This window comes from Podarcis melisellensis, assembly GCF_964234715.1.
Source record: "Podarcis melisellensis genome assembly, chromosome: 18".
NCBI lineage: Eukaryota > Metazoa > Chordata > Lepidosauria > Squamata > Lacertidae > Podarcis > Podarcis melisellensis.
In genome coordinates this window covers 8274891-8287604 of record NC_138536.1, presented here as the reverse complement: position 1 = coordinate 8287604, position 12714 = coordinate 8274891, and the positions used below count along the sequence as shown (strand labels likewise).

At 45.8% G+C, this 12714-nt stretch overlaps 2 protein-coding genes across 6 annotated transcripts in view; one reads left to right on the top strand and one right to left on the bottom strand.

Annotated features, from left to right (window-relative positions):
• The window catches only part of LOC309360765 (perilipin-3-like), a 186155-nt gene that overhangs the window by 121649 nt on the left and 51792 nt on the right, over positions 1–12714 (top strand). The window lies entirely within an intron of this gene.
• The window catches only part of UHRF1 (ubiquitin like with PHD and ring finger domains 1), a 33745-nt gene that overhangs the window by 7783 nt on the left and 13248 nt on the right, over positions 1–12714 (bottom strand). For all 4 annotated transcript variants that reach the window (XM_081895495.1, XM_081895496.1, XM_081895493.1 and 1 more), the window contains exons 3-10: positions 10315–10578; positions 8464–8639; positions 6361–6576; positions 6011–6120; positions 5577–5763; positions 2211–2334; positions 1123–1230; positions 181–285 (exon numbers count right to left, since the gene is read on the bottom strand). In XM_081895495.1, the coding sequence (XP_081751621.1) occupies positions 181–285; positions 1123–1230; positions 2211–2334; positions 5577–5763; positions 6011–6120; positions 6361–6576; positions 8464–8639; positions 10315–10578 (1290 nt within the window). The remainder of the gene's footprint in view (positions 1–180; positions 286–1122; positions 1231–2210; positions 2335–5576; positions 5764–6010; positions 6121–6360; positions 6577–8463; positions 8640–10314; positions 10579–12714) is intronic.

The window sequence follows — 12714 nt, the reverse complement described above, 5'->3', positions numbered from 1 at the left end:
AAGTGTGAAGAAGTAAGAGCAGCACCCCATTGGAGGAGTCCATCCCATGATCCAAACTGGGATGGGAGAAAGAGGACAAACCTTTTGCCTAACAGGGTACTTCTTAAGAGCAATTTATCGGGCCTTCTAGAAAAGAGGTGAGAATGATGAGATGAGCTAACTGACACACACAACACTTACTATATCATCTTCGTAGCCGCCTGCCAGGACCAGTGAATAGGCTCCATCATTGCTTCTGCCATGTATACCCGCAACATGGGGCCTGTGGACACCCGACTCGCTTACCTATGGAGGAATGCAAATCCATGAGGTCAAGTACAGGCAGTCACATGGAAGCATTCAATTACCAAAGGATCGATGGGGTGGGGAGATATGGAAACCTTGTAATGGTAATGAACATGAAACACTTCACCCACTAGACCACCTACGAGTAATAACTGCCATGGCTCCATTTGCTGTGAAAGTGCAGTTCCCCAAGAGCTCTTCACGTTACATTTCAGGCAGGTAAGTAACAGTGGGGAAAGCAGTATTCCCCTTCTGAACGAAAAAGGTCAGGGCCACAATAATTAAAAAATGGCAGTAGCCACTTGCCAGTCCAGAATTTGTAGTTCTTGCAAACAGAGCTAAATGAGCAGCCTCCTGCTTGCCATCAGATTCAAGGGCCTCCTTGCACATTCGTAAAGGTAAAGGTAAAGGTACCCCTGCCCGTATGGGCCAGTCTTGCCAGACTCTAGGGTTGAGCCAGCGCTGTCCGCAGACACTTCCGGGTCACGTGCCCAGCGTGACAAGCTGCATCTGGCGAGCCAGCGCAGCACACGGAACGCCGTTTACCTCCCTGCTGGTAAGCAGTCCCTATTTATCTACTTGCACCCGGAGGTGCTTTCGAACTGCTAGGTTGGCAGGCGCTGGGACCGAGCGACGGGAGCGCACCCCGCCGCGGGGATTCGAACCGCCGACCATGCGATCGGCAAGTCCTAGGCGCTGAGGTTTTACCCACAGCGCCACCCGCGTCCCGCTTGCACATTCGTACCCAGATATAAATAGCAGTTGTCGGTTGTTCCCAGGAACACCCACCCACTCCACAATGGAAAAAGAATGGGGCCAGATACAGCAGCATCTCACCTGGACTCTGAACTTCCACATGGTTCCAACTGGAACTCCAGGGATCGGCCCATAGTGGTTGGACGGCACTATAGTACACTCTCTTGTGCGACCGACACATGCCATGCCCTAGAAAATAAAGAATTCGCAGGTCAAAACAGAAATTGCCACAAATTAGCCCACCAATTTATTGTGCTATTGAGCTATTAAGAGAAGGAGACATTCATCCATTACGTTCCCCCAAATAAAACCCATGTAACAAAGCAGTCCCATCTAAGGTTAGCACAGAATCATTCCTGCTACCTATTTAACAAATGGGTAGTTAAACCTGCCCTATGCTGTTGAAAGGTAGAGGTTTCCACTGAAAGCCACTGTAACTAGCAATTGTTCTCAGGGCTTCCTAAGACAAGCTAGTTGTCAAGAGACAACTCTGCTTGGACCGACTTGTCACCCCTATGACTTTTCTCTTTGTGGAACACAAATGACATTCTATTTTTTTTAAAAAAATAAAATAATATTTATTAAAGTTTTAAAGGTTACAAAAAGCAAAAGTAAAAACACCATATTAAACAAAAGCAAATCAACACATCACAATGAGTAAAAAAGAAATGAAAGAGAAAGGGGAAAAAAGAAGAAAAAAGAAGAACAAAACCAAAAAAATACAAACAATTAAAAAAAAACCCAGCAACTCTTCCCATAACTTATCTTTCATTAGCTTGTTTCCTTGACCTCCTCACACCTCCCTTTTTTGTATTCTAGTTTGGTTAGCTATTTCAGCAAATCCTTCCCATCTTTTCCATTTTTTGTCCTGTAATTTATCTTAGTATTAATGTAACTTTACTTTCCCTCCTTTCACCAATTAACAGTCTGTTTTTTCCTAAAGCTTTGTAACATTTCTGCTAAAATCACATAAATTCATTCCAACATCATTCTAACATTCACAAATGACATTCTAGTAGATTAGAGAACATGTGAAATACTTTGAGCTGGCTGAGCCATGTAGTTGTGTACACATCCGTCTTGAGGTTTTTACATGTGCCAAGCAGCAGTGCCAGCCTGCAGTCTGGCACTGCAGGAGAGCAAGACAAAACAAACCAGGATGGACCGACCTTGCCCCAGTCCCGCTGAGAGGATGAATTTGCAGATGCCATCTTGGCTTTCTTTTTGCTTTCTTTCAGCTTCTCACCAGCCAAAACCACCTCACTTGCATCATTGCGACATTCAGGACAATACCTAGTTATCAAAAAATTAAAAAACAGAAGCGTCATGGGGGGTGGGGGGCAAGGATTGGTTCCTAGGACTATTTTTAATATGCACCATTAGAAGAAGAAAAAACCTGTTAAAAGCTGCACCCACAATTTCATATACAGTTATTTCTAATTTTCCCCAAGATTGGTGAATGTGTGTTAGAGCACAGAGCCAACACTGATGCACAGTGAACCTGACAAAACTCTTTCAGCCAGTTTTCCTCCTTGTGAAACTGGCAGTTAGAAGTATATGAAGACAGACAAAACGGGCAAAACTAAAAAAAGACATACCCAGCTTAATAACTCAAATGCTTTTAGCTGGGCAAAAATTTAGAAATCCAAGTAGAGGTGACTTACACAGAATATATACTAAGCTGTTTCTCTTTCTTCTATTGGTTGACCCAGCACAATACTGCCTACAGTGGTTTTTCACAGCCCGGATAGCTGGCAGTGCCAGTTAACATACAAAGAACATGGTATTCCACTGAACTACAGCCTTCCTACCCTGAGAGCAAAGTTGAGGTGCAAGGAAAAGAGGAGAGCCAGGCTGGAGCCCACACCCGACATGCTATTAAGAACCATGCTCATTACACATCAGATCACCAAGTGTATTGCGAACACCCTTTAAAAAGGTACACAACAAACTCCTGACTAAGCCAGGAAATAGTTAGAATTTACAGAACACATATGTTGTATGTAGAAAGTGTCAGAGCTAGACCTCGGGCATTTCCAAAGGACGGGATATCACTTTTCATAAAAACAAGCTGAAAGGAGATAGAAGGAAATATCACAAAAGTATTTGCTGTAATCAAAAGAACCCCTTGTCTTTGGGGTATTTAGGAGGACCCTTGCAAACAGGGTTGTGAAAGCCTTGGTCCTGTGATCCATGACTGGCTAAGAAGCAGTGCTTTGACTCTTAATGGGCTTCATTTGCTTTCAATGGCAAAAGGAAACAGCCATGTCTGATTGCTAGATAGTATGTCAGCATCTCCAGTACATGCTCAATGATTGTCCAGAGTAAATTAGGCAAAAATGGAAGGAAGGAAGGAACAGGCACCAAAATCTCAACAATGGTTTTAATCAGCCATATGGGGGGGGGGGGGGTTTCCAGGGTATTGATCCCACCCCCAAGATTACTTTCAAACCAGAAGGGCCATGGGTCATGTGACCTTAAGACTTGCCGTAAGCATCCACTGCTTCTATAATACTTAAAATTATTTTCTGTCTGCTTACGAATCAATTTAAAAAGCTGCCAATATTTGTCTTCTCACTACAGTGGTGCCTCGCAAGACGAAATTAATTCGTTCCACGAGTTTTTTCTTCTTGCGAGTTTTTCTTCTTGCGAAGCACGGTTTCCCATAGGAATGCATTGAAAATCAATTAATGCGTTCCTAGGGAAACCGCCTTCAGACCAGGTCCGGGGACAGTCTGTCCCCCGACCTCTTCTGAAGGCTGGGTGGGGGGGACAAGGGCTTTTCTTCCCACCGCCAGCCTTCAGTAGGCTGTTCTGAAGGCTGGGGGTAGGAAGAAAAGCCCTTCTCCCCCCACCGGACTTCAAAAGAGCTGCGGGAAGTCCGGAGGGGGTCCAAGGGATTCCCCCACTGCCGCCTGCGTTTAAAAGGACTCTGGGGAAAGCAGCGAAGCGCGCTGCTTTCCCCGAGCGCTTCTAAAGGTGGGCGGCGGTGAGGGAATCCCTTGGACCCCCGCCGGACTTCCCGCAGCTCTTTTGAAGTCCGGCGAGGGTCCAAGGGATTCCCCCCCCCAGCCGCCCGCGTTTAAAAGCACTCCGGGGAAAGCAACAAAGCGCGCCGCGCTTTGCTGCTTTCCCCGAGCGCTTCTAAAGGTGGGCGTTGGGGAGGGAATCCCTTGGACCCCCGGGACTTCCCGCAGCTCTTTTGAAGTCCGGCGAGGGTCCTAGGGATTCCCCCCCCCCAGCCGCCCGCGTTTAAAAGCACTCCGGGGAAAGCAACAAAGCGCGCCGCGCTTTGCTGCTTTCCCCGGAGTGCTTTTAAAGGCGGGGGCTGGGAGGGAATCCCTTGGACCCCCGCCGGACTTCCCGCAGCTCTTTTGAAGTCCGGCGAGGGTCCAAGGGATTCCCCCCCCCCAGCCGCCCGCGTTTAAAAGCACTCCGGGGAAAGCAACAAAGCGCGCCGCGCTTTGCTGCTTTCCCCGAGCGCTTCTAAAGGTGGGCGGTGGGGAGGGAATCCCTTGGACCCCCCGGACTTCCCGCAGCTCTTTTGAAGTCCGGCGAGGGTCCTAGGGATTCCCCCCCCCCAGCCGCCCGCGTTTAAAAGCACTCCGGGGAAAGCAACAAAGCGCGCCGCGCTTTGCTGCTTTCCCCGGAGTGCTTTTAAAGGCGGGGGCTGGGAGGGAATCCCAAGGACCCCCGCCGGACTTCCCGATGCTCGGGGAAAGCAGCGCGCTTCGCTGCTTTCCCCAGAGTGCTTTTAAACGCCGGCGGCGGTGACCATGCCCCGCCTCGTCCCCGCCGCCCGGCATCGGGGCATGGTCCCGATGGCGGGGGCGGGGGGAGGCGTTCCCGCCCGCCCCCGGCATCGGGGCATGGTCCCGATGGCGGGCGGCGGGGGGAGGCGTTCCCGCCCGCCCCCGGCATCGGGGCATGGTCCCGATGGCGGGCGGCGGGGGGAGGCGTTCCCGTCCGCCCCCCGGCATCGGGGCATGGTCCCGATGGCGGGCGGCGGGGGGAGGCGTTCCCGTCCGCCCCCCGGCATCGGGGCATGGTCCCGATGGCGGGCGGCGGGGGGAGGCGTTCCCGCCCGCCCCCGGCATCGGGGCATGGTCCCGATGGCGGGCGGCGGGGGGAGGCGTTCCCGCCCGCCGCCCGGCATTGGGGCATCGTTCCGAAGCCCGGCGGCGGCGGGAGGAGCTGTCCCCGCCCCACCGCCAGCCTTCGGAGGAGGTCCGAGGACAGCGGGGAAGACGCGCTGCGCTTCCCCGCTGTCCCGGAGATTTCCCTATGGGCTGTCGTCTTGTGAAGCAAGCCCATAGGGAAATTTGTTTTGCGAAGCGCCTCCAAAACGGAAAACCCTTTCGTCTAGCGGGTTTTCCGTCTTGCGAGGCGTTCGTCTTGCGAGGTACCACTGTATTTTACTGGCTTACCATATTTGTTCAGTTAATTTTATGTTATGTATGTTCACCTGTTTTATTATGTGCCGTTAAAACTTCAATAAACATTATAATTTTCAAAAAGTGTTCATTGCTACTTACCAGTCCTCATCATCAGGTATCCTGTTAAGAGGTGGGTTAAGACAGTAGATGTGGAAGGCCATGTCACACTCATCACACATCAGCTGTTTCTCTGGATCCTGTTTCCCTCCACACACATGGCAGGCGCACATCCGGCAGGTTTTGCTAGGGTTGTCTTTGCAGTGCTTACACACAGGTCCACTCTGCCCTGTGAAAAAGGAAACACAACACACACCATACTGATCAGGCCAAGGAGAGCAAGCCACAAGAAACCTCACAGCGGGCAGTTATTTGCTAGGATAACTAAATGGGAACTTTATGCCACCAACTGGGGATGGACGACGGCTGGTTTGCTGGAAGATTTCAGAGAATGCTTTATCCTGACCCAGTACGGCATTTTTTTCCAGTGACAGCTATCCTTTAAGTGTTTAGGAGGGAGAAGTGATACGACTTACTTTTTAGTGGGCTCTCAGCAGTAAGTGGAACAGCACAGCCAGGTTCTTCAATCTTGTAGATTTCATCCACAAGAGTAATTCGGCAATCATTCAAGGTATCTCCAGCATCCCTAGAAGGGAAGCATATAAGAATTGGCTGCACGTCAACAAGAAGAAGAAGAAGAAGAAGAAGAAGAAGAAGAAGAAGAAAAGATTTTGGTGCACACATATGGCATGTTAAGAGAAATGCCTCTCCCATCCCTGGGCTTAGGTCATCAGACCGCACAAAATAAGGATTTGGGGTGTCGCAGAATAAAATTTCCCATGGAGGCTTGGCAGATGGGATTCCCTGCTCATAATCTATCACTTACCCAAGAACTATCTTGGCATATAACTCCTTGTATGTTCTGGTTTCTCGTTTTTGCAGGATCTCTGCATCATACCAAAATCCCCTCTCCTTTGGATCATCAGGATTGTAATTCAGCATGACGACATCTCCTATTTCTAGCTCCTCCCACTTCAGAGTCGTCCTGGCACGAGCACGCACGTCTCTGGAGCTCAGCTGAATGACACCATTCTCTGGATAGCTTCATTGGGGGACAGGGGATGGCAGTAAGAAAACAATCCCACATGGTAAAAATGCAACCCACCTTACCATAGCAACATAAGTCTTAAAATTGTTAACTTAAACTGTTAAGAATTTGAACTTAAACTGTTCAAGCACTGTACAGAGAGTAAAAACTAAAAGAAGTCCCTGCTTGCACTGGAAATGTGGAGGCATGGACAAGATAACAAGAACAAAAAGGGTCTCTCCTGAGGACTTTTTGCCTATTTCTCCGACAACAAAAAATGTAAATAAGGGGGAACACTGGATGTGTGGAGAAATTCTATTAAAAATTATCTCACTTGGAATAAGAGAAATGCATTTTAAGACAAGATACGCAATACGTGAAAATCTGTAGAATTCTAGTAACGGTGAGGAACCCTTTAGGCCTGCCAAACCTTGGAGGTTGACCTGCCAGGCAGTTTTGGGTAAACCACACTCCTCTTTCCCTGGGCTGCTGTCATATACGATGTCAGGCGCAGGAAAGTTTACACTGCAGGTTGAAACCTCAGAGTGCAGCTAAAAGACTATTTTTTCCCCACCGTAGTCACAGCTTGAACTCAGAAGTGTTCCTTGTGAAGCCAGATTCTGTATTCAAGGCAGGCTGCAAAGGAGGATTCAAGAGCACACTTAAGAGTGCCTTACCAATTCGTTCCTTTGAAACTGAGTCACATGACCATGATGTGATGTAACTGATACCTGTCAAATTACACCTATCTGTCAAAGTGGCTCACAGTGGGTAGGGGAGATCAGGATCTGGCTTGCCTGCTCTATTCTCTTCTTCACCCCTGCACTAGAAAGTGATCATTCCTGTGTACACTGTAGTATAAACATATGCAGCACTCAGACCCAAGTTGCATTTCTGCACCTAGCGGGTGCTGCCATCTTCATGAGTACAGTGGTGCCTCGGAAGACGAAAAGAATCCGTTCCGCGAGTCTCTTCGTCTTGCGGTTTTTTCGTTTTTCGAAGCAAGCCCATTAGCGGCTTAGCGCTATTAGCAGCTTAGCGGATCAGCTGATAAGCGGCTTAGCGGATCAGCTGTTAAGCGGCTTAGCGGCTTGGGGGAAAAGGGGGGGAGAAAAAAAAAACCCCGCAGGAACTCGCAAGACATTTTCGTCTTGCGAAGCAAGCCCATAGGAAATTCGTTTTGCGAAGCACCTCCAAAACGGAAAACCCTTTCGTCTAGCGGGTTTTCCGTCTTGTGAGGCATTCGTCTTGCGGGGCACCACTGTAGTATACTGGGACCTCCAGTTTCTTGTGAACTGCCATCTTTTGGTGATCTACTGCAACACAGAGGCTGCCTCATTCTTGATTATAGAAAAGAGTGCAGGGAAAACTAGGAGCAAACCATTTCTAAAAGCAGCCACTTACAGCCAGCAGCAAAGTGGCCCATGTTCTGCCAAAGAAAAAGATAGCCTCACATGGCAGCCAAGGAAAGCCCCCCACTTTTCCAAGGGGGAAGGGGGCAGGAAGGAGTGGCAGAGGGCTTGCCTGTTGTCCTGCACAGTAAGGCACTCCGGGTGCTTCAAGCAACTCCCAGAGATGGAGAGCAGCCAGGGGTCATCATGCAGCTCCACGACTATCACCACCTACCTCTGCAGCTCCAAGTTTAGGAAGGTGGCTGGGGCATATAGCGGGTTCAGCATGTGAATGCCTGGCTACATCTATACCCAAAAGACATTCCCAATGCTTTAGTTGAGATTCCTGCATTGCAGAGGGTTGAACTAGATGACCCTCAGGGACCCTTCAACACTACAATTCTATGATGATTCTTTGAATGCTAGGCTGAACTCCACCATCAGGTGTTTGCAAAAAAAAAAAAAAAAGCCTGTTGTTCTAAAGGGACTAGAAAAAAACCAAAACACTCACTCTTCATATTTCACATGATATACAATGTCCTCTTCAGCAATGGCTTCTTGCAGATCAGATTCCTCATCACTCTCACTTGCCTTGTTGGCAGCTTTTTCTTTCTGGGTCACGTTGACAACCTGAGCTTCAAACCAGGCCCCCATGCTTGTATCACGAGCATCCACTAGCTCATTGATCTAAAAACAAAAGCCCAGAGTCCAGCTATTTAGTTGTTTTTAAATAAACTCAATCTTGAAAATTACAAGCCATTTCAAAGGATAAACAGCATTCATTTCTGAAAAGCAATAGAGACGAAGGGAAATGGGTATTTGGAGTGTTACATCATAGGTGGCCAATCTTCTGGGGGCACATACCAGAAGGAAAGAAGGATCAACAAATGGGCACTTTTATAGTTAAAGACACATTCCAACCAGGCAGAAATATTTTAGAACAGGCTTTCCCAAACTAAGGTCTCTGGCTGTTTCTAGACTATGACTCCCATCATCCCTGGCCACTGGTTCTGCTATCTAGGGATGATGGGAGTTGTAGTTCAACAACAACTGGAGACCTGGGTTTGGGATACCCCGTTCTAGAATGGCATGGAGCAACACTGGAGAAAGTCCCGAGGGCCATGTAGAGGTCTGAAGAGCCACAATCGTCTCCAAGGCCTGAGGTTCTCCATCCCTGGCACACAAATAGGGCCTCACTACTTCTGTTTCCTTCTCCTGTTCTGTGCTATTGCCTGACCCCTGCCTCACTAGCCTAGGAAACAAAAAAGACATGAAGATGATGGATTTTTCGGGGCTAGCTGACCTGACCGTAAGAGTCCGCGATCACAAGGAGGAGCAGTACCAGGAGGAATGGATGAAATTCAAAGACTATTTAGTTAAATATGTTAAGATAATTTAATTGGAAAAGCTTGCAAATACCAGACAGGCTTAGGATTTAAATATGTAATGTTAGAGATTAAAATGTTTAAAGTTAAAATAGAAAGAAAGAAAGATGTTAAGTGATTAAGTTAATTTTATGAGAAAATTGGTTTTGGAAAACTTATAATGATATACACTGAAATTCAACTAGGGCGCTTCGAGGAACTCACTTAACAATGTTACTAAGATTTGTTTAAATACAGTTGAGATATATGTTTGTTTAATTTTTTGGGGAAAATTAATTTTAAAAAATGAAGAAAAAAAAGGAAACAAAGAACACAAAGGACCACCTGTGGATTGTAAAATGCACCAGATACTTTCAGGCTAGACTTGTACCCCATTCTGCTTCATCCTTAATCTATGACATTAACCTTGTGCAGCAGTGCAGATGCTGTTTAGGTTTTCAGACCAGTCTTTTAATATGGGCAGAAATATTCTTCTGCAAATGCATTTTTTAAAGAAAGCTAAGGAGTACCATAGCATGCCCTTTCCTTCCCCCTTTATCAAATTAACAAAAAGCTGGGCAATTGCAATAAAAGTATTATATTTCATTTTTCAGAAAGGAAGTACTCCAAATGCAAGTGTTCACAGTTGGACTGGTATTCAACTTCATGCATTTGTACTATAGCATGCCTTCCCTTTCTCCATCCAGAAATCAATGTTGTATAGGTTTTATCCCATTGCAGTGGCTAACAGCTCAGTTTCAACATGTGTCCAATTTGTTGATATTTTGCTTGTTTTTAGATACAGCTGCCTATTTATTTAGGAAAGTGTCAAAATACATTTTCTCATTTGATTAACTGACCAATGAAATTGACCAATGAATTAGTATAAACTGCAAAATGAAATCAATTCTAACATGCTTGGAGTTGTTTTTTTAAGAATTTATAGACATTTTTGCTTTGCTCATTTGATATTAAAATTAAGCCCAAAACCACCTCACCTTGTAGAATCCAAAGCCTGGGTCCACCAGATCAGTTTGGCCTGCTGTGCTTGGTGGTCCCTCCATTTCCACAGCCCCCTCCCCATTATTGGAGTTTTTATCAGATTCACTCTGGCCTGAACCACACCCAGAGTCTGTGTCTGAAAGTTCAGAATCCTTCTCTTTGTTAGCCAAAGGCAGGAGGGCAGGGCTTTGCCTCACCAGCAGTTGGACTATATCATTCAGGCCAACGCTGTAATCGAAAAGGGAATGACCGTCTTCCATCTGTAAAATAAAGAGTAGGAAGACCACCAGTCACATATCAACATCCAACAACTTAACACACAACCAACCCAAAAACCATTTGAAGTGGGTCAAAATGTTTTGCTCCATTCAGTTTTAATTCCTAGGTTCGATGCCCATTTTGTTTTTATCCCAGCATTTCTGTGAATAGATTAAACAAAGTTAAAGCAAAATGTTGTGCAGTGTTGGCTGTACCAAGCATAAGATGCTAGTCTCCATTCCCTAGTACAACAAAAAGCTTTGAGACCATCACCTAGTTGAAGAATAGGTTCATCCTACACATAAAATGCTTTTCTGTACAACTGTCCTCTTTTCAACTCCCAAGGAATCCATTATACTACTCAGCAAGCTACCCATACAACTCACACCATATCGTCCTGTTATCACTATCTTCAGAAATATCACAAGTTGCTTCATTTCTTTTCAACACTATAAGAAAGCAAAACATAGCTCCATCCTTATTTCAGTTATCATGATACTGTATATATTGAAATATTGCAATGTTTAGCTCAAAGCTTTCCAAACTGTGTGTCATGACATGTTAAGTATGTTGGCTCCAGTGTACAGGTGTTACAGTGTATAGGTATGTCGCACTAACGCTTCCCATGCTCCTCCTGGGCTGGAAAGGGGTTAGCTTAACCTCCAGTTTGCTAGTAAAACTCAATTACTGTGTCGTGAAATGATGCATGTCTAGAAAGTGTGTCACCAACATGAAAAGTTTTGAAAGCTCTGGTTTAGCTGGTAATATATCGTGATGTTGAAAACCAAATATTGCCCAGCCCTAGTCTTTTGTTGTTGTTGTTGTTTATTTTATTTTATTATTTTAAACAAAGTAATAATGATAAACAGAAATAAAACTGTGCCCCCCACCCCCAAGACCATTTCATTATAACTATCCAACCTCCTCAAATTTCAACACCTCTTGCGATGGTCTGACCAATTCCCCTCATCACAGCTTTCATTGTACAGTATCCCATATTATTGCTTGAGTATTTTGCCCCTTCTCATTAATTTCCCATATGTCTAATAATTATTTCCCTATCTTATTTACTGTTTGACTATTATTGAAGATCCTCATATCTAACCATCCTCTGGCTTCCTTATAATCTTTCTTACCCAGCCCTAGTCTTATGTATTACAGTGGTACCTCGGGTTAAGAACTTAATTCATTCTTGAGGTCTGTTCTTAACCTGAAACTGTTCTTAACCTGAAGCACCACTTTAGCTAATGGAGCCTCCTGCCACCGCTGCACAATTTCTGTTCTCATCCTGAAGCAAAGTTCTTAACCCAAGGTAATATTTCTGGGTTAGCAGAGTCTGTAACCTGAAGCATCTGTAACCCGAGGTACCACTGTACAGTGGTGCCTCACAAGACGAAATTAATCCGTTCCGCGAGTCTCTTCGTCTTGCGAAGCACGGCTATTAGCGGCTATTAACGGCTTAGCGGCTTTAAGAAAAAGGAAACAAACTCGCAAGAACTCGCAAGACGTTTCATCTTGCGAAGCAAGCCCATAGGGAAATTCATCTTGCGGAACAAATAAAAAAACGGAAAACTCTTTCGTCTTGCGCGTTTTTCGTCTTGCGAGGCACCACTGTATAGCATAAGCTCTTGTGGGTTAGAGACGCTTTGTCATATGCAACTGGCCTAAGAAAGTTGCCAAACGGACTAATGCTGCAACTTCTCTGAAAGTTATTGCAAACACTGCAGGTCGTTACATTCTTCCATTTCTTTGACAATTCAGAACACCTAGTGTGTGCCCCCCCCCAACAACCAACCAACAAATCAATCTACAGGTTTCATCAACAATTTAGGTCTGTATTACTCATATGGGAACACTAGAAGCTGGGAACAGGAATTAGCCTGCAAAGTTTTCCATTGATTCTGCACCTTACAGTACGTATCTTAGGACAAAGATGTCCACATGCATTTATCAGACAATTATTCCTAAAGAGATACTCTCAACCAAAAGAAATTCAACTAATGCTCTTTGGTGAGGACATGTTTGTACTTGCAGTGCAAGTTCCTCAGCATGTGGCATACGTAACAGCAGGATCTCTAAAGAAAGCCAAAGTAAAAGCAAGAATAAAGCATTCTTTTCTCTTTCTTAATTCAATCAAT